The following is an 18,002-nucleotide window of genomic DNA, read 5'->3' as shown; positions in this document are numbered from 1 at the left end:
GAAAGAGTGAGGTGGCTCATCCACAACACACAGCAACCCCTGGGTGGAAGCCTCTGGTCTGCATTATGCTAGAGATCAGGCCGGAGACTCAACACAGTCCCTAAATATGATGACTCTGTGGATGAAACAGATGTGAATCCATCTGCTGTTGAACAGAGTGCATCCGCATGTAGCATGTCTGCTGAAATCAGTGAAGAGGATGATTTCAGCTGAGAAGTGTTCAGTAATATCTCATTTTGGGCCAACTATGTAGTTAGGAGCGATGCTAGACAAGCTTTCGGGCACAAAGTGCCCTTCCTTGGGTTTGAGAGAAGCAGATATGTCCTGAGAGAAATACCAGGTAGAACAAGGCCCTCCGTAACTCCATTATGACAATGAAAATAGTCACTTAAAATAAAAAGGAAGTGGGCAGTAAACCTGTAGTGCGAAGAGAAGTTATTGGAAGTAGGCACAGACCAAGTAAAGGGCAGTTGAAATAGATTAGACTAATTATGTAAGAAAATAAGACCATTCAAAAGGAAAGAGGGTTGTGGAGCACAGAGAGGCCAGCCGAGGGAGCAGGTAAACCGAGTCACAGAAGAGCACTGATAATACAGAGCGCTAAGCATCTGTGTTATCTTCCTTGGGCAGGTGATGGAGCAGAGCTGCTCAGGACATGTCAACCACGAGCAGGGAGCGTTGCGCTCCACGTAGCCGAGTCGCACCCATAGCTCTCCCCCACTCGGAGCTGCCCCGGATTTCGGTGGAAACTTTGTCCGGGTGCAAACTGCAGCGTTTAGCCCCTTGTGAGAGCCAAGACACACAGAGGAAGGAGAAAAGTGTGACCTCATCCTCATTATTCTGTGTATGAGGAGCCCTGGCTTAGCCCCAAAGAAAAATTGCTTTTGCATTCATTATGCTGAGTTTCATATAGTGCCTCTGATTTTTCCATCCTCCAGTCACCTACACCAGTGCAATGCATGTGCATCAGAATGCTGCCCATTTTGCACTGGTGTAAAGGATCACCCACGGGCAGGGATAGAGGAGAAAGGCCCTAGATCTGTCATGGTTTATGCTGATCAAAGTCAACCGGGAGATTCTCTGAAGTGACAGAGCCATTGCCAGGCACCTGTCTAGACTAACTAAACTAACCTTTATAGGTAGCTATGCACCTTTATAGACTAATTAATGAAGATATATATAGCAAGCACCAGCTTATATCTATGTAAATCCATCCTTCCCTCTGAGCTGCATTTTCCTTGTCTTCAGTATGGGCATAGAGATAATCACAGTCTCGAGCTCTGTAGATGGAAAGGGCCAAGGGAGTGTTCGAAATTAGTATTGCCAGTCATGAATAAAGAGGGATGCTTGCTCAGAGCACGGGGGTGATGTTTTGTGAAGTCCCAAAGCTTAACAGCATAAACACTGACAAGGGAGGGAGGCGGGTTTTGATGCTTTAAGGTTTCTTGGAATCAACTTCCCTTTACTTAGGCTTGAAGGAGTCCTGTGAAATCCCATGCTCCAATGCAGATGTCAAGGAGGGGCAGCAAACTTAACAAATACACCCCTGAGACTGTGTCTGTATCGAGAAGGGATGGCTAAAAGGTGTCTTGCTGCTCCCTGGAGAATTTTGGTAGGATTTGGGTGACAGAGACCTAGTTAGCCCCGGTGATCTGAAGTCAGGCTGGAGGCAGGGCCGGGTCCATAAGGTACCACCCTGTCTTGGGTTGCAGAAAGGGATGCAACAAGCTGGGCTTTAGCACCATGGCATAAAACTGGCTTTGCTTTCACTGTCATTCCCATGGTGCGGAAAACGACTGCAAACACTGCCGGGCCACGACTGCAGCTCCGACGTGGAGCAGGAGGGTTTCTTTCCTTTCGGCTTCCTGCAGAGCTGAATCGGGAGCGAGCTGGGGCTGCAGGGGTGGAGTGTGCCTGGCACACGAGGTGCTGAGCAGGGGCTGCTTGTCTTCCAGGTGCCCGTGGCGTTTGAGGACGTCGCTGTCTATTTCTCAGCAGAGGAGTGGGCAGAGCTGGCAGGATGGCAGCGGGAGCTCTACCGGGAGGTGATGAAGGAGAATTACGAGCTCATCTCTTTTCTGGGTAAGGAGAGGTTGCTTCTTGGGTGACACGGTCCGTGCCAAGCCAGTCCCAGCAGGTGAGATGATTCTCTTTTTGGGGTGCCCGCCGATCAGCATCCTGTTACTATTCAGATGCACGGCGCAAAGGCTGCTGTACAGGTGGAGGTCAAGCTCCTGTGCTCAGGAGGATGCTTAGCACCTGCCTGAATAAGAGGAGATTTCACTCTTCCAGTGGGGAACAGCAGGTAACATGGAGCTGATCCCCCCTTGTCCCCAGTGTAGTCCTTCCAAGATCATGAATAGCACAGTGAAAACAAAGCCATGAAGGAGGCAGGACATAGCAGGTTAAGGATGCTTGTCTTACCCAAGCTGAGCTCTGCCTGCCAGCATCGTGTTTGAGGGGCAGGGAATAGTTAGCCTTTGTGCTGCTTATGTGATGTAGGGCCATGCAATGAGAAGAAATTCCTCTTGTATTCTCAGTCCCTTTACAGCAGAGCTTTCCAAACTTTTCGTGTTGGTGACACGCTTTTTAGACATGCATCATTTCGCGACACAGTAATTCAGTTCCGGGGGAGGGGCCAAGGGAAGCAGACGCGAGTAAGGGATCTCCGCGGTGCCCTTCCGCAAAATTTTCTGCGTGTCGCACGACACACCTACACACTGCCGCCGACACACTAATGTGTCGCGGCACACAGTTTGGAAAGCTCTGCTTTACAGTGTCACGGCACAGCAGGAAATAACACAAGGCATCTCTGTGTGCATCCCAAGAGCCTCATCACAAGAAGTTTTGGGCTGGATGTGGACACATGGGAGAGAGTCCAGCAGAAGCCAGTGGAAATGGTTGTGGGCTGGGGGACAGGACCTGTGAGGAGAGGCTGGGGGGACTGGGCTGATTGAGTCTGGAGGAGAGAAGACCGAGGGGGTTGAATAGCAGCCTTCACCTCCCTGCAAGGGAGGGAGGGCTCCTATCTGTCTACCGGTGAGTTAGACACGCAGGACCAGGGTGTCCAGCTGGAGCCAACGAAAACCTTCCTGTCCTATGAAGGACGCTTGACAAGGGGCTTTGGTCTGATGTGGTGTCTAGGGAAACCCCTCGCCCTGAGCCGGCCTCCCTGACCAGACCGTGTTGCTCTGCTCTGCACAGGATGCCCCAGTACCAAGCCAGAGCTCATCTGCCAGCTGGAGAAAGGAGAGGAGCTGTACGTGTGGGATCCCCAGGGCTGGAGAGCTGGATGCAGACCCCCAGATACTTGGGCAGGTGAGTCACAGAAATCCTAGAGAAGCGGGGCTGGGAGGGGCGTCACATCTAATGCGACCCCTGCCTGAGGCAGGATCAGCCCTGCCCAAACCATCCTATATGAGGGGTCATGAGAGAGACACCCCGCGAGCGTGGCTCAGGTTGCTCTGACTGTGGGAGCTTTCTTTTGTCCCAAGCAGATGAAACGACGTCTAGGCTTTCTCCTCTTTTCAGCAGGCCACGTGATCATCGTTAAAAGGGAGGAAGAAGAGGAGGAATGGCTCTGCGAGGAAGGTGCTGGCATGCTGGCCGCACGTGGCAGAACAGTAGAGAAATCCTTTCCGTCCTCAGCTCTGAGCTGCCGGACCCAGGGGCAGCAGAGGAGCCCGTCTGGGGGCACCGAGGACCACGAAGCCCACGGTGCCCCCCACGGGATAGCGGCCGAGCGGCCCCACGCCTGCCCCGACTGCGCCAAGTGCTTCAAGGACAAGACGGCGCTGCTCATCCACCGACGCGTCCACACCGGGGAGAGGCCGTTCGCTTGCCCCGAGTGCGGGCGCGCCTTCACGCAGAAGCAGCACCTCACCACCCACCTGCGCACCCACGCGGCCGAGCGCCCCTTCACCTGCGCCCAGTGCGGCGGCTGCTTCCGCCTGCGCCAGGCCTTCCTCGCCCACCTGCGGGGGCACGCCGGGGAGCCGCCCTTCACCTGCGAGGCGTGCGGGAAGGTCTTCCACCACAAGCACCACCTGCTCACCCACCGGCGCGTGCACACGGGCGAACGCCCCTTCCCCTGCGCCCAGTGCGAGAAGCGCTTCACCCAGAAGCACCACCTGCTCAGCCACCAGCGCACCCACTCCGGCAGCCGGCCCTTCCAGTGCGCCCAGTGCGGCAAGCGCTTCAAGGACAAGACGCCCTTGAGCATCCACCAAGTGGTGCACACGGGGGCCAAGCCTTTCGCCTGCGAGGCCTGCGGGAAGATCTTCAGCCACAAGCACCACTTGGTGATCCACCGGCGCGTGCACACGGGGGAGAAGCCCTTCTCCTGCCCCGAGTGCCAGAAGCGCTTCACGCAGAAGCACCACCTGCTCAGCCACCGGCGCATCCACACCGGCGAGCGCCCCTACCCCTGCACCCACTGCGGCAGGAGCTTCAAGGACAAGATCACCCTCAAGCTGCACGTCCGGCTTCACACGGGGGAGAAGCCCTTCTCCTGCCCTGACTGTGGGGAAAGCTTCCGGCTGCGCAAGGTGCTGCTCACCCACCAGCGGGTCCACGCAGGGCAGGGCCCGCTCATCTGCACCCACTGTGGCAAGAGCTTCCGGCAGGCGCAGCGCCTGGCCATGCACCAGAGGAGCCACCAAGGCCAGGTCCGGCCCTTCCGGTGCGTCTGGTGCGGGGAGAGCTTCTCCCAGGAGCAGCAGCTCCTGCTGCACCAGCACGTCCACGCCACCAGCTGCCCAGAGCCCCCAGTCGAGGTCCCTGAGAAGTCCCCGGCAGCACCCCCTGTGAGTTAAGCTGGTCATCCCCAGGCCTGCTAAAGCAGCTTTGGTAAAGCTGTGCAGACCCCCGGGGGACTCCCAGAAGCAGCGGTCTGATCTAGGAGCAGGAAAGAAACACCATCGTGGTATCGGCAGTGCTGTCAGGCTGCGCGTGCTCTGCTCTGCGAAGCTGACCCGGGGTAGAAACCAAAGACTCCTCATGATGGGCGTCAAAGCCATCCTGCAATAGCCCAGGTCATTTTTCCTGTAAAAATAGCCGACCTCATCCATGGGGGAACCGTTATCAAAACGGGGAGCAGAGATGCAAAGCAATCCTGTCGGTATCTTCTGATAGCCCTTTGCAGGGTTTGGGCACAGCCTCCTCACCCTCTCCACCAGTCCTCCACCTTGCTCCACTCACTGGAAATGAAAAGACTGGGAAGGAGGTTTCCTCTCCCTCAGCAGATCGGGTGCAGGGGATCATTTCTTCCTGGGTCCAGCAGAATTGTGTTTTCTGAGCAGCAGAGAGGATCCCAGAAGCTCCTGCTTCTGTTTGTTAAGTGCAAAAAAGCATCATGGCAGACAAGGGTATTCGGGTAGATGTGATATCTTTTATTAGTTGGCCTATAAACTAATGGTCTACTAGTTTAGACTAATTAGTCTATAGACTAATGGTGTATAAACTTAGTTGGTTTTATTAGACAAACTAATAAAAGATATCACGTCTACCCAAAGACCCTTGTCTGCCCATGTCCTTAGACTAACACGGCTAAAACCAACACAACAAAGAGCATCGTGGTGACTGGTGTTCCCCTTGCTCGCTCTGAGCAAGAATGAGCATTTATACAGCAGGTTACAGGTGCTCAGACCCTGGGAGGGACCTGTGGAGAGCTGTGGGAAGCACCTTGCACACACGCGGGTCTCTGCTTCCCTGTGGAGGGATATGCACGGACAGAAGAATGCAGTTGGGAAGTTTTGAGATGGGAAGTCCAGTTCCTCCTGCAGGGTTAAGGCCAGCCGGTTCCCCAGCGCCCATTTCTAGCCCCCTGTCCAGCTACGTCTATGCTGTGTGGCTTCCTTGGGCTGGTGATTTCACAGCCCACTACATCACGTCTCTAGGAAGTTATCTTGATACTCTCCCTTCCTCTATTGCACCTGATATCCCTGTAGGTCATGGGCTTCTGGGCATGAGAAATCCCTGTGTGGGAGAGAAAGGGGATGATGGGATGTGCCGCTGTCTTGGCAGGTGTCCGCACCCTGCCTTATGGCATCTCATCTTCCTGTTGCTCTTGTTCGACCCCTTTGTGCTTGAAATGCATGTGCTGTGCGCGGCTCTGTTTTGCTCTCACTGCTGCAGCAGATGGATCAGCCCCCGGGAATGTCCCAGCACCCCTCTCCTCTGACAGGTTCAGCTTTGGGGAGAGATGACAAAAAACATTTTCATGGTTTTATTGGACCCCCTGTAATCATTGGGAGAGATGTTGTACAAGCTTCTGAGCACAAAGAGTCCTTGCCTAACCTCTCTCCCCGTGATACAGTTGATCCGGTAAAAGATATTACCAAAGAAACCTTGCTTCTCATTCATCCTCTGGATCATCACAGCTACAACCGCGCTCCTAGCCCATGGAGAGCAAAGGCTGCAGCCAAGTGCAAGTGCAGCCAGAAGGCAAACAGGGAGGGACCTGTCAGTGACAGATGTGCTCAGATAGTCCAGTGGTGAGCACCAAAAAATGTCTGGTAAGAGAAACACAGAACTGAATCGCATCCACAAGCGAATCGGTAACCAGAAAAAGGTACAGGACTCTGTCTTGTACCTTCTGGCAGTGAATAGGAAACTCTCTAGGATCGCTGCGAGACGGGGAAGACATAGGATCAGCATGCATCAGGAAGGCGCTAGCTTGTGCGGTGAATGCAAGAGAAATCCTGCCCTCCAGAACCCCGCTGGGAGGACTCTGCCTCTTTGGTGGCTCCAAAAAACGACTTTGCAATGACACCAGATACTTTCACTTAAGTACCTGACCCACCTGGAATCTCAGAGGCTTCTGTGACCCCCCAAAAGACTGAAATATGTAGTCAATGTTATCTTTTCCTAGGATAAATTAAGCTATCTGATCATGTGTATTGAAATCCATGTGTATGTAACACCCCTTTCGAGCTCAAACAGGCCGTTGCACATATTAGGAGATAATGTAACAGATAAATATGTGTGTGACTGTGAACAACTGGTGAATATATAAGAGGGACATTAGATGACAAGCCTGAGCACTTAAGTGAGCACTTCCCAACTTCAGATGGCGTGCAAACATTTTATAAGGCATCCTTCACCGAATCATAGATCAACACTCCTACCAGTGCAGCCCAGGATGCCGTTAGTCTTCTTTGCAATAAGGGCACACTGCTGGCTCCTGTTCAGCTTCTTGTCCCGTCCCCCCAGGTCCTTTTCTGCAGAGCCGTTGCCCAGCCAGTCGGCCCCCAGCCTGCACCAGTGCATGGGATTGTCCCGTCCTCAGTGCAGGATTTTGCACTTGTCCTTGCTTAATCTCATGAGATTTCTTTTGCCCCTATCCTCCGGTTTCTCTAGGTCACTCTGAATCCTAGCCCAACCCTCCAGCGTATCTACTGCTCCCCCCAGCTTGGTGTCATCTGCACACTTGCTGAGGGTGCACTGCATCCCATCTTCCAGGTCAGTGATGAAGACACTGCTTCCCTGTGAGATGGGCAGAAAGTGCGAGTGAGGAAACGGATGCGTTGCTAGATACACATCCCCGATGCAGCATTCAATAAACATGTCATGTTTATACCAAGCTTTGTGGCTGTGCCTCGTGCTTTGAGGTTGAATGGCCTTTCCGTGTACGGGCTGGCGGTCCTCCTTGGATGAAACCGTGCAGGCCGGTGGTAACAGGCCGCTGGGCTTTTCAAGAGATCTCTCAGACTCCTCCATGGTTCAGTGCCAAACCCTGTCAATTTGGGACTTGTTTTCAGGTCTGATGGGAACTGGTGGGCATGCAGCAAGGAGTGCTGGGGAGGAAGGAGGCTGAGAGAAAATTTTAACATCTTAGGAAAAACTTTAATGGCAAATATTTAATTAAAAAAATCATTGAATCATAGCGAATGAGGGTTGGAAATGACCTTAGGAGGCCACATCTAGTCCAAGCAGGACCAGCCCCAACTACATCATCCCAGACAAGGCTTTGTCTAGATGGGTCTTAAACACCTCCAAGGATGGAGACTCCATCATCTCTATAGGTAGGCTGTTCCAGTTTACTACCCTTCTAGTGAGAAAATTTTTCCTAATATCTAACCTCAACTTGCCTTGCTGCAGCTTGAGCCCATTGATCCTTGCCCTGTATCTGCCCCCACTGAGAACAGCCCAGCTCCATCCTCTTTGCAACCCCCGTGCAGGGAGGTGAAGGCTGCTATTCAATCCCCCTCGGTCGTCTCTTCTGCAGACTCAATCAGCCCATTCCCTCAGTCTCTCACCAGTCCTGTCCCGCAGCCCCCAAACCATTGTCGTTGCCCTCCTCTGGACTCTCTCCAATTTCCCCACATCCTTTCTCCTTGTGGGCAGTGGGGGGCCCACAACTGGACTCAGGACTCCAGATGTGGCCTCCCCAGTGCCGAATAGAGGGGGATCCCCTCTCTGCACAGAGTTAAGGTAGATTGTGCTGCTGCTAAAAAAACTCCTTCTTTGCTCAGTTGGGTCTGAGCACTGGTAACGACTGATTTTTGTGGCGAGTTCAGTTAAAAGATTTTAGGCAGCTGGGAAAGTTTCAGGGAGTCGGGTAGAGTATCCTGAGACGAGGAGGTGTTTTGGCGAGAAGGCACTGGTTGGGAAATGCAGGCCTGATGGGAGACGGGGCATTACTGCTATACCCTGGTGAGAGCTGAGCAGCATCAGAGCTTGTTTTGTCCTGTCTTTTGGTACCTCAGCATGGAGGGAGTTTAATGTAGCTGTAGAGCTGCAGATGCAGGGGCTTTGTTCCTGCAAGGCAGAGATGAGCGGCTGTTTCTGAAACGCCTCGTTGCCCTTGATGTCAGGTTATGTTGGTGTTTGCAGTAGCCCCGTGTCAGATGGTCAAGTTCGGTCCTGACCAAAGAAGCAAAATAGCCCATTTATGGGTACGAAGGGGAACAAAAGTAAATATGCAAGTGTCTCCACTGAATTTTTGGCAGCAAGTAGGAAACTCAAGGATCATTGCAAGGCTGGGGAAGATCAGCAAAGCCTCTTGCTGGGGAATTGGCAAGACCCAGGGGAGCTTTCAAGAGCCTGTGCTTTGGAAGCTGCGATAGTTTTTGGGTCTAACAGAACAAACTGACAAAGGTTGGGCACTTCCGCCTCGTACGCGGGCCTCGCAGCGAGGCGCACACACACGTAGGAAGCTTGCTGACCAGAAGGAGACCGGTAGAACAACTCTAGTCTTTCAGCTGGTTGGACCCCAAAATAAGAAATGTTGTTTCAGGTTGAGGATTTCTTAGGGTGAGATCTTTTATTGGCCCAGCCCTGGAGCTGGGATAAAGTCAGACAAGCTTTGTAAAACATTCTTCCTCAGGTCTCAGGCATGGTTGGTCCAATAAAAGCGATCACCCTAAAAAATGCTGGCTGCTCGCATAATTTCTGGACTGTCACGGCTACAGCATCGCTCTGACACTACTGTTTTCAGGTGAGGGGGAAGTTTGGCTTTTAAAAGCAAAATGCTGGGGACTTTTTGACCTTTTTCAGTAGATTTCCCCACCTCCCCCCACCTCCCACCTGTTTTGTGTGTTTTTTAAGAGCAAAGCCACCCTAGAAAGGAAACCTTTGATAATAGAAAATCTGAAACCTGTACAAAACGTGTCAGCCTAAAGGCTTTGACATTTTGAGCAGAAAGGGCACTTTGGGTAAATGTGATCTTTTATTAGATCAACTAAATAGTTAGAAAAAATTGTTCTTTGCAAGCTTTTGGGCACAAATACACTTCTTCGGGCATAGGGAGAGTCTGCTGGTGTTTGTCTACTCTCTTGGGTGGAATAGAGGTGTAAGGCAATATGCAAAATGCAAATTTGTGAAAATGCAAATGCATGGCAGGGAAGATCAGATGGGATGGGGGTTAATGGGTGTGAGACAGGTAGGTGGGAAGGAAAGGAGAAAATGTTGATCTGGTGACAGAATGTAGCTGGTAAAATGCGGAGTAGTTACCTGGGGCTATTGGATGGCAGGCAGGTGATAATGTGCAATAAATCCGATGTCTAGATTTAGTCCATGATTTTTGGTATCCAGTAGATTTATGAAGTGAAGTTCATCGGCTCGTCTACGAAAGGTGTTTTGTAAATTCCCTTTGAGGATTAAAACAGAGACCGGAGAGAGAGCGGTTGTCTCATGAGAAGTGGGCACTCACAAGTCATTTTGTATTTTTGTTTTTGATGGATTTGCAGTGTGCATTCATTCTGCGTGCAGTTGTTGCTTGGTTTCTCTTACATAGTTCCCATCCAGGCATTCAGTGCACTGGATGAGATATATCACATTTCTGGAGGTGCAGGGGTCAGATCCAGAAATGGGGATGGTCCTGTTGTGGGGTGTAGTTATTGTGGGGGTGCTGGAGATGTATTGGCAGGTTTTATATGTCTTGTCCCGGCATGGTCTGGATCCATTCAGTGTGCTTTCGGCCGTAGGACTTTTTGCTTCTGGTGGTGAAGTTGGCGAGGTTCAATGCTTGTTTAAAAGCTATGATGGGTGGCTTTGGAGAGATCTCTTTTAAAATTGGGTCTTTTTCTAGTATGGGTTGCAATTGCTTGAGGATTTTCCAGAGAGGCTCCAGGGAAGGATGGTATGTCATAACTAATGGTGTGCGATTCATGGGGATTTTATTTTTGAGGTACTTTCATGCTTTTATTTCCCCCCAGAAGGGCTTGTTAGGATAAGTATGAGTGCATGAAGGGGTCTGGTTGACCCCAAACCCAATCCTCCACAAGGACAGTATTTGGCCCATGTGCTCTGCCTAGCCCTGGGCTCAGACTGATACAGGTGCAAAGGGGGTCCGTTGAGTGTCACGGGATCTTGAATATGCCTTCAGAGCACTCAGATTTCCAGGACTGAGACCATCTAGTTCAGTGGGTTTGACCTCTGGCCAAACTCAAGGCTTCCCTTAGAAAATGCCAGCTCTTAATTTCCACTTGTTTATTGACTACAGAAAAAAATAATAGAGCAAATTTTTGCATTGCAAAGAACTCAGAAAGGCCACAGCAGGGCAGGATGTTTCCTATTTGAAACCTCTGGGTTTATCTTGTGCATCGTGTTTGCACACTTAAAAGAGCCAGCACTGTGTGGCAACCTTGAAAGGATGTCAAGGTGCCCCAGTGGTGTTTCATTACAGTCAAACCTTCCTTAAGCCACTGTCTTGATTTTGAAGGCCTTGGGAGATGGAGAATCTACCATTTAATTGAAAAAATTATTCCACTGGACAAAGCACCCTTGTTTGTTAAAAATTTGTCCCTAACTTGAATCATAGAAAATAAGAGTCAGAAGGGACTTCAGGAGGGCACTTCTAGTCCAACCCCCTGGTCCAAGTAGGACCAGCCCCAACTACATCATCTCAGCCAAGGCTTTGTCTACCTGGGTCTTCAACACCTCCAAGGATGGAGATCCCAGCACCTCTCTGGGTAACTCATTCCAGTGCTTCACCACCCTCCTAATATCCAACCCTTGCTGCAACTTGGCTGGCTTCAGCTTTCAGCCTCTGATTCATGCTGTCTTTTCTCCTGCCAGATTAGAAACCCCAGTATGTTTTCCCAGCAAAAGTGCTTAGAGGCTAATCAAGTCACTTCAATCATCTCTCTGGCAGGATAGACGGGTTGAGCTACTTTTTTCTTCAGCCCTCTGTATTAAGTATGCTGATATCATTTTCATCAATCCCACTTGCAAAGGGGGAAAAAAAATCACTACTTCACTCTTTATACGTCTGAGAACTGTGGTTTCTCTTGCCGCAGGATTGCATTGGGAGCTCATATGGCAGTGACTGTTATTCCTCCTAAATCCCTTCAAAGTCCCTGCTCCAGGATCCAGTCTGTGCTTGGTAGCTATGGTTTGCATTCCTTGTTCTTAGGTAGTAACTGGGTATTTGGCTGCATTTTGCTTGAATGGGCCCAACATACCAAGAGACTGAGGATGCTCTGTAGTGACTGCCCTGTTCTTGTTATTTATCACTTTGTCAACTAAAGTTATCAATGATTTGTTATATATATGCTATAATATATATATATATATAAACTTCCAGATGACTCATAAAAAAAGGCTGAGTAGCACTAGAGCTAGCATAGATCCCTGTAAAACACCACAAGACACAGTTCTTTTAACAACCCTTATGACTTCCCTCTTAATAACTCAATCTCTTGCCATATCAGAATCCATTAAGGTAAGAATTTCTTAGGGTGATATCTTTTATTGGACCAACTGTGTAGTTGAGGTAAAGTTAGACATGCCCTGAATGCAAGACATTCTTCATCAGGTCTCTGATCATGGGAAGCCAGGCATGGCAAAGTGCTTTTTTATTACTAATGCGTGGTTAGCTTTTAATCAGGATTTTGTGCGGTACCAAGCTGTGTACTTGGAGAACACATACCACCAGCAGAGTCTCCCTATGCCTGACAAAGGGTGTTTGTTCCCAAAAGCTTGCAAATAACATTTTTTCCCATCTATTTAGTCGGTCTAACAAAAGATATCAAATCTACCCAAAGACCCTTGCTTTTGAAAAGTCTAAGCGCATTGCATCTTTGAAATCTGTGCAGCAGAGACGGTGATTCCTGTCTTCTTCACTTTTTTTCCTTTTTATTTAGAAATATAGAAGAACAAACAAGCAAAAAGAACCAAAGATCAAATGAAGTCATTAACAGGCATAAATGATGCCTACAGAATAGCCAAATATTATATCATATAATATAATAATCATATTGTATCATACAAGCCAGGCATGGACACCCTGGTGTCTTACCTTACATGTACAGACAAATGTTTTTCCGTAGCAGGTTTACCATAAGGAATGTGCTTTCCCTAGCCATTATTAGTATACACTGTGTAATGGAGCTTAAAACAGCAAAAGTACCGACATTACAGCAGGCTCAAAAATGTCACTCCGTATGTGAGAAAGACGGCAGCATCTCCAGCACTAGTCCCACCTCGTAACTGGATCTCCAAGCACCAAGCGTGGCTGCATCTTCTTGACATTGCTCTTGGAGTTTGTGGTACCAAGTTCTGAGGAGTCCAATCTGCGGTCGGACCATTTGCCATCTGCTAACAGGGTGTCCCCCTTTTTAGATTTCGTGAGCGAAGTTTCGCTTTGTGCGTGAGAATTTTACACTGAGGCAAATCTGCCAGAAACAACCCTTTATTGGTGAAAGTACTTGGCAAAGGAAAGAACAATAAACTCACCGTCTTCCTCTTCATTACACAAGTCTCTGCAGTTCGAGATGGTAAGACCTCTTCCTCTGAGCTATATTGTCAAATCAATAAGCTGGTGTGTCTTATATTTCATAGACTTCATAGACAGTTGGGCTGGAAGGGACCCTGGAGGATCATCAAGTCCAGCCCCCTGCCCCAGGGGCAGGAAGTCAGCAGGGATCATAGGATCACAGGCATGCATTTGCTTGGGAAGGGGCATGTTTATTCTTCATGTCAGTTAAAAACATGCTTGGCTGGCATTGCTTATGAACACCACTGCTAGTCTTTCAGGCTTATTTTACCTCAATGCTTAAACATCTACTGTATTTTGTGTGTTGTGTAATATTAGGAACAGCAGCGTTAAAGAATGAGTGACACCGCAGATACACACGTGTCTGTGCTCTCCCAAACTAATAGCCCACAATGCATGAGCCTTTATATGTTTTACAGAAAGCTCTATCATAGCAAACCATTGTGAAAATAAAGGATACCTCCCCACAAGTCAACTCTAACCCCTGCAAAGGGGTTAGATCCTGCATAGGGGTTAGCCCCCTGCAACCCTAACCCCAGCACACTTGTCCTATGCTTTCCCTGCAGCATGCCACCATGCGGGAAAGGGTCCCAATGGCTCAGGGCACAAGGTGCACGACACCACGCTGACTTAGCAGGATGCTGTCTGTTCCTCTAATGCCTCTTGACCAAAAGATGGAGAACATAACAAGACCCTAAATCTGTTTCCCAACAAGACAGCCCCAAACAGCCCTTGATCCAGTGAAAGTTAGATCGGTAACTCCAGGAAGAAAAGTCAGTAACAAGCTCGTTATTAAATAAAATAGGATGAAGTGTGAAGAACACATTGTGAGGCTAAGAATAAAAAGAAATCCCTTCTCACTGATTTTAATAGGAGCATGACTGGACCTCAGTATTAGCCAACTTGCCCCTGTTACCTTCCAGCAAAAAGCACAGCACGTGTAAAGAAAGCATAATTAAAGTTAAAGCTATGCATGAGGCAACTGCAGGAATATCATATTTACAATGTTTTTGTCTATCCCCTTCACTTACCATTGGGTGAGAGAAACCCATTTCTCTTAGCACCTCTTTGGCAGAAAGATAAGCACGCACCGAGCCAGCTCTGTTCTCCCGAACAGCGATTAATGACTGGGCCTGATGCAGCACCTCTGAGGTTGATGGCAGGGCTCCTATTGCAATCAATCCCCAACTGTGGACTTCATATTATTGCAAACCTGACCCCATATCATGCACTCCCAGCAACTGCAAAATGGGGGGAAACAGTAAAGCAAACACAAATACGAGTCCTTTCAAAAATAGCATGATCCCTCTCTAAACCGACAAAGTCCAACAAACGGACAGAGGCCACTTTCGTTTCAGCTCCAAGGACTTGAAGGAGCTCTGGTACGTTAAGGCATCAAATGGCTTTATGCTTTTTTTCCAGGTCACGAACACAGAGTTAAACGTGCCCGTCTGCCTCCTGCGTGTCTCGAGGCAGCTCCTGGCAGAGACCTCCTCTGTTGCATCTCACCTTCTTGTTTTAACCACACTGTTTTCCATAACCCAGAGGGATATCTGAATTTTGGCCTCTCCATTTCCTCTGGCCACTTCACATTTCTTGGGGCATCCCCACACCCACTCTGCAAGGATTTACCAAGTCTTTAATTTTAGGAGTCACAAAATAGCTTAAAGGGATAAACGACATAGCAGCTTCAGTGTTTGCACCAAGGCTCCCAATGCTTTTTCAGGTTTTGTTCTCCGTTAAGGTTTATGGTGACTGGACTTTAACATGTGTCGTTTAGAAAAACATTCTCCTGGATTCCTGCTCTTCCCTGGCTGCTTTTCAGATTATTTAAGTCCTTCCTATATTGACTGAAGCTGCTCTTTTTAAATAGAACAAACCCAATATCCTCCAGCTAATTTTCTTTCTCCCACTAAGGGACTTCTTCAAACCAGTATGGGCAGGTTTGGGGTCAGCTCATGTATGCTTGCTCTCCCCCATATCCACTGAATAAATTGTCTTGTTTGCCATGAACTCCCAGCACAGATTGGATATTAGGAAAAGCTTTCTCAACGAAACAGCATACCGTTCTTTGCTGTGGCCGTGTCTACATCAGATGCTTTACTGCACAGTAGACTAATCTGCTGCACAGTAAATCGTCACCGTCTACATGTGCAGGCACTTTACTGCGCAGTAAAGTCAAATAGCATTAATTGCAAGTATAGATGTGCCCAGCTAGTGCAACTGTTCAATATCCAGGCAGAAAACTGGCCTATCATTTCTGTGGTGGCTCATAGACTACCAGCTGGCTGTCCTTAGGACCAATATCTAGTCCTCCTATAAAAATCTCCCTTATGTAGCCCTAGCATTAGCCAATTATTAAGTCAAATTCACCTGCAATCTGCAGCAGGCTCCTATAACTGTTTCCAAGGCCCAGCTTTCCCCTCCTGTGTCATAAAGGCTCTTCACATTGCAGGCAGCCAACTCAGCTCCATTTGTTTCCACCACCGTCGTATGCTTCAGATGTCAGCAGTGTTGCGGGGTGGTAACCTAGCCTGTAGCTTTTCCTCCAGACTTGAAGCCTTATTGGTTTTAATTTAGTGTCTTGATTGCACACATAAGCCACAGGTGGTTCGTGAAGGCAGCACATCTGTTACGGGCTCCGTGTTAGGCCACGTTAGCAGACGAAACAGCTGCAGAAGCTTTCAGTCTGGTGGAAACCGGCACAGCTGTGGTGCATTGGCTCAGCGGAGTCTCTGATGGTGCGGTACGTCTCCTCCAACTCCAACCCTTCAACTATAGGGCAGCTTAGTGAGTGAAATGATGAATCTGGTCCTAATCACAACATGTCTCCCGGGGGATGTCTGATCTCTCAGAGACAAAATCCAAATTGGCCACAGAACCATAGAGCCGTGGGGCTGGCAAACCCTCAGGTGGTCACATCTGGTCCAACCCTCTGCTCAAGCAGGATCAGCCCTGTCCAAATCGTCCCATACAAGAGCTCATCAAACCTACCCTCAAAGCTGCATGAACAACCGTCTTGCACAAGTGCAGGGCACGCTGTCCAAAACCAGCAAAAATATCCCGACTCGACCCAGGTACAAGAGGGAGGTGAGGGCACTGCTACGCTCCTGCTGCTGCCAGGGTAGGACGTAGCTTGTTAAAAATACACCTGAGAGGTCTCAGGAAGGCCAAAGTGCATCTCCGCAGACCTGTGTAATCTCTGGGGATCCAGTTTGGCCACCTGCTGAGATACTGCCTTACTCTGGGAATAGCTCATTTGAGAAATTTAACCGGTTCTCCCAGGACTACCTTGACTTTTATAAATTAGTAGATTAGGTGCCCCGATTCTTTAGTAACTGGCACATCAGGAAAACCCACATAAAGGCTGGCTCTAAGAACAGACAGCACAGAAACCTACCTGATTACCCAGTAATGATAATTTAGATGTCTCTTGTACCTTTGAACTGTGGGTCCTGTTATAAAGTAGTCCTCCAACCCTCCCCCTCCCCATGATACAGGTTTTATTAACCCCATTTTACAGAGGTGGGAGGGGAGACACAGACAGGTTAAAGTGACTTCTCCCCAGGCACACAACAGCGCACCGGGACCAGGACCGGAGGGCGCTGTCTCCCTGCTTTGACCCTGGACCATCCAACATCCAATGTTCACACGCACAGTCCTTGGGAATGCCAGGACATCAGCCAGGGACCAATTTGCCTCGATGAGAAACAATCCCTAATTTATCTCATAGTTACAGCACATATTAAGGACCATTACGCAGAACAACCATGCTCCAGTGTGGCAAATAAACCAGCACACTGACCTTTTTATACAGGGAGAGGGGCTTTCCAATGTAGTAAGTGAAAACAGCTGTCCAAAGAACCCGGGAGTCCCTAGCTCCCATGCACTCAGTTCGGTCTGCACCATTTAAACTTTTGTGTTGTTTTTAGCAAAAATATCTGGACCTGTTAGGAGCAAAATGCACCTCTGGGAGGTGTGCAGGGCAGCATGGAGACCCACCCTTAGTGTGAAGCAGCAGCAGAGGCAGGAGAAACAGCTTTCCCTCGCCCGCGGGGACAGCTACCCGCTGGACCTGGGACTCCCACGCTAGCCCTTGGTGTTAAAAACAATCAGCAGGTACTTGAGGGTAGTTTGGGACATTTTTGCATCAGAAAATACATTTTTTAGCCAGACTTCTCACATCAGCAACCCCAAGTAGAAACTTGAGCTTATTATGCTCCTTGGAACATCGCCTGAGACAGAGAGAAACCACTCTAGGCCCTAATGTATGAACCACAAAAAGTCCCTGGATGAAGAGGAGTGGATTCTCAGCCCTGGCTTCCTTCCCTGGGGTTGCATCACTAAAGATGCTCAGGGGCCAGCTGAGATGGCCCGTGCCACACGGTGAATCCTCAGAGGAAGTCATGCAAGAAAAGGACTCAGACAGCATCAGCTTCTGTGGGGAGAAGCTGCAGCAAGGGAAGTTGAGGTTGGACATTAGGAAAACCTTTCTCATGAGGAGGGTGGTGAAGCACTGGGACAGGCTCCCCAGGGAGGTGGTGCACTCTCCATCCTTAGAGGTGTTAAAGGCCCAGGTAGACAAAGCCCCGGCTGGGATGGTGTAGTTGGGGCGGGTCCTGCTTGGAGCAGGGGGTTGGACTAGATGTGCCCTCCTGGGGTTGCTTCCAACCTTCATTTTCTATGATTTTATGATTTTAGGGGCTGTTTCCAATCCCTCCCAACACATCTCACGCTCACTGTATCACTTCTCCATTGGTTTCTAAGGTGCATCATCTCAGAG

At 49.4% G+C, this 18,002-nt stretch overlaps 1 protein-coding gene across 1 annotated transcript in view; it reads left to right on the top strand.

Moving 5' to 3' along the window:
* Positions 1 to 7,236, top strand: part of LOC102375105 (gastrula zinc finger protein XlCGF57.1-like) — a gene marked incomplete at its 5' end in the record, with an annotated part of 8,301 nt that extends 1,065 nt beyond the window's left edge. Inside the window, 3 exons of the mRNA XM_014527142.2 lie at positions 1,956 to 2,082; positions 3,205 to 3,318; positions 3,532 to 7,236. Coding sequence (XP_014382628.2) covers positions 1,956 to 2,082; positions 3,205 to 3,318; positions 3,532 to 4,814 — 1,524 coding nt within the window. The remainder of the gene's footprint in view (positions 1 to 1,955; positions 2,083 to 3,204; positions 3,319 to 3,531) is intronic.
* Positions 7,237 to 18,002: the final 10,766 nt, after the last annotated feature.

The sequence above is a fragment of the Alligator sinensis genome, unplaced genomic scaffold (genome assembly GCF_000455745.1).
Source record: "Alligator sinensis unplaced genomic scaffold, ASM45574v1 scaffold769_1, whole genome shotgun sequence".
Taxonomy (NCBI): domain Eukaryota; kingdom Metazoa; phylum Chordata; order Crocodylia; family Alligatoridae; genus Alligator; species Alligator sinensis.
The sequence above is the reverse complement of the archived record's forward strand: the minus strand, read 5'-3'. Positions and strand labels throughout refer to the sequence as shown.